General features: G+C 28.1%; 1 protein-coding gene across 1 annotated transcript in view; it reads right to left on the bottom strand.

Moving 5' to 3' along the window:
• Nucleotides 1–494: 494 nt before the first annotated feature.
• LOC108691980 (cytochrome P450 4C1-like) overlaps nucleotides 495–3,818 on the bottom strand; it is a gene marked incomplete at its 3' end in the record, with an annotated part of 9,355 nt that continues 6,031 nt past the window's right edge. Inside the window, exons 11-13 of the mRNA XM_018200036.1 lie at nucleotides 1,334–1,343; nucleotides 714–893; nucleotides 495–652 (exon numbers count right to left, since the gene is read on the bottom strand). Of these exons, the coding sequence (XP_018055525.1) occupies nucleotides 495–652; nucleotides 714–893; nucleotides 1,334–1,343 (348 nt within the window). The remainder of the gene's footprint in view (nucleotides 653–713; nucleotides 894–1,333; nucleotides 1,344–3,818) is intronic.

Raw genomic sequence — 3,818 nt, forward strand, 5'->3', positions numbered from 1 at the left:
AGATATAGCGATATATATATATAATATAATAAATATTGATAAATATTAATTACTTAACTACATATTTTATTTTTTATTATAAAATGCTTATTAAACCTTTTTATAAAAATATGTATATACCAAGTGTTCAAAATAAAACATTACAAATTTTTATCTCGGAAATATAGCATTATTAAGAAAAATTAAAATCAGTAGACCTTTTTGAACTTTTGTCTGAACAATTTTCTCACTAATACCATGTTTCCGAGATAAAAATTTGTAATACTTTATTTTAAACAATATAATATAATATTTAAAGACCTTATCACTTAATAAATCTAGGTAGGCTTAACTTATATCATAATCTATGTATTGCTATTTAAGTTTAATATTTATAGAGATGTTTATTCTTATTATTCGTATGTATTTATAAACATATGATATTTTCTTTATTTTTGCAACATCATTAAATTCTTAAAATATGAATTATCTTTTAATGTTTATGTTTTGTATTGTTTAACTGGAATAAATTTTATGCGATGTGGATCAATAGGCCGGATCACTAAATCAGCTATTAATCGTACATTTTTTAAATAATCAATGGGCTCTAAGAAGAAATTATGAATCAGAGAGACTATTATTGCCTTTATTTCCAGCAAAGCAAATCGTTGACCTATAATTTGATATATATTGAAACTTGTTTATGTATAAAAGAATATTATTAAATACTTTACCGATGCAGTTACGTGGTCCAGCACTGAATGGTAAATACGAGTAAGGATGACGATTTTGGATCTTCTCAGGCAAAAATCTATCTGGATCAAATATCTCTGGATTTGACCAAAAATTGGGATCTCTATGGACTCCATAGATATTAAGATGCAGCATTGTTTTTGGAGGTAATAAATATGACTCTGAAAACAGAAAAACGCAACATACAAATACATATTAATCGAAAGCTTCATTAAAATTTGAAAAATGAAACATCTGGTCGATTTAACTTAAGCTAGATACATACAATTAGCTTAACAGAAATGTTAATGCGATAATTTCGATCTATTGGAAAATATAAGATTGATATTTAAAAAAGAATATTTTATTCTGAATTATGAATTTGATTGGAAGAATATTCAAATTTTAGATAATGAACCTTTATATCTGAGAAGATCGGTATCGAAAATCGGGAAATGACATATTATTAATAGATAATAAGATCGACTAAACAAATAAAGTGATATTAAACGATTACCGGATAGAGGAGACCGAGGCAAGTTGTTACAATTTTTGATTAGCAATTTTTTTTCACTACTACTTTACTAATATATATATTTAAATTAATGATTTTATGAATTACCTGTGCATTGCTTCAAGTACAGTCTTTAATTAATAATTAATTTTTTTTTACGCAATAAATTTTTTTCTAATTTGTATCTATGTCTCTTTTCTTACAGACTGGTGGCCATCTTTAACTTCCTTTGCCGCTTCCTTTGTCGCATACTTTTCTACAATTATAGATCCTGTTTGTGTTTTTTTTTTTTGTAAGATTATACCATTCCACAGACTTTTATAACTAGATTGCTGATATAACTAGATTCAATAAAAAGAGATAAACCTGATTCCGAGTTGGTCTTCAATTCACGTATGCATATGTATGCGTTCTGTCTATGAATATCGCATAAATTTATGTGAAAACACTAACGTTATTATTCGTGTGATTTATACATGAGAGTGGAATGAACACAAATAAGGCGCTACTCAGCATTATCTTCAACATGGAGACGAAGTAGTCTATTTATAGAAATCTATGCATCAATCTGTAGAAAAAAAAAAATTGTCTTCAATGAGGTAAGTTGTTACACTGTAACCTGTTTCGATCGAAGTAACAACCTTGCTCCAACCTTCTATTTTCAATTCGAAAAAATACAAATCGAAAACCAGTACATATCGATTCAAATAAAATATGTTATTATAATCAAATGTATATAAAAGAAATATACAAAAGAATAATCATATCTCTAACAAAAGATAATCACATACCTCTAACTTATATATATAATAATAACACAAGCGATTTGTACATAGTATAGTATATTCAAAAAGTATCAAGATTGATTTTTTCTAGCCAAGGGGAAGGGATGCAGAATAGTCTCCATGAGCAAGATTATTGGTAAAAGATTTTAAGTATACGACACCATAACCCAGCTCACTTCTCTCTCTCTGAGTCTTTGCAAAGTGTAGATCGCTTCTAGTGTGAACAGTTGTTTTGTAGTGTCAGCAATCAAGATACAACGCACGATATGCAATCAAGTTTTGCATAAAACTGAAAAAATTCTGAGACTTTTGCCATCTGTTCATAGGGAGATTGCTGATACTTGGATTCTCCTGGATCACGACAATGCACCGAGTCACATGTCGCTACGCATAAGGGAGTTTCTGGCGAAGCACAGCGTGGCAACGCTGCTTCTCTATAGTTCAGACCTGACCCTGCCAGACTTCTTTCTCTTCCCTCGGATGAAACAAAATCTAAAAGGACATCATTACTGGACGATGAAAAGAGTGCAAGCAACGTAGTGCCTGAAGAAGATTCCGGTTGCAAACTTCCAAAGGGTATACCAAATATGGCAGAAGCGCTGGCAATGTTGATGCAGAAGGATGTTATTTTGAAGATTTTTAACCCATTGTACATATATGTACACAATAAATTTTTTTTTTATGAATGTAGTCCCGATACTTTTTGAACAGACCATGTACAATGAAATATTTACTTTTAACAGTAAAAATCAAGAAAACGTACGTAACGTTTTCTAAAATTCAAATATAAACGACGACTAAATTAAGTAAAGTTGTAGAATATCATAAGAATCACATATAAAAATTTATAAAAATGTACTGCCATCTATGGCAACTAAAAAACTGACTATAACGACTTACCCTGGTCTCTTTTACATATCTCTTCATTTTAGACTTGCTTTCTCCTATCCAAGTGTTACACCCCGATTTTGATAAGCTTTGAGTATATTGTAATTTAGATCAAAAGAAGACGTACATATTTTTTTATTCGCCCTTATATTTTTGAGCTAATACTGTCGAAGCGGTAAAAAATATAAATAAAAATTTTAAATAAAAGTTTTATGGTTTTTAATATATTTTATAACAGTTCATTTAGATTTTTCGAAAATGTCTTTCTTTTCTAAATCCTCCTACTCTCTTAATTTTTGAAAATTAAAAAGTTCGTCCTATAGCTACTATAAAACTTATAGTATATTTAACGACAAATATAATCATATATAACAAAGTTCTATTGCGAAGACATTTTTTCAAAAATAAGTTATATATATCTTTACATCGCTATTCACGCGCCCTAACTGTATCCGCTGCCATGGCATCTATTGCTATATTTGCTTTTTTAAAAATGTTTTTCTTATACATATAAATACATTCTGAAAAATCTTACGATATAATTTTATCATACATGTATTAGAACAAATTTTTAAATTTTCAAAAATTGGGGAGATAGGATTTCGAAGAAAATAAAATTTTCAAAAAAATTTAAGTTAACAGTTATAAAGTATATTAAAAACCATAAAACTTTTATTTGAAACCTTTTTTATGTCTTTACCATTTCGATATTAGCTCAGAAATATATAAAAACTGATTTTTTTTTTAAGAAGGTGTTTTACTCTCTTAACGACCATATGAGCAAATATAAAAAAATTCATGTCTCTTATTTTGACCTATAGATTACAACATACTCAAAGCTTATTAAAATTAAAATGTAATATTTGGATAGATTTACTTGTTAGTTATGTTTTCTGTATTCATATATACATATATATATA

Source organism: Atta colombica, unplaced genomic scaffold (assembly GCF_001594045.1).
Source record: "Atta colombica isolate Treedump-2 unplaced genomic scaffold, Acol1.0 scaffold107, whole genome shotgun sequence".
NCBI lineage: Eukaryota > Metazoa > Arthropoda > Insecta > Hymenoptera > Formicidae > Atta > Atta colombica.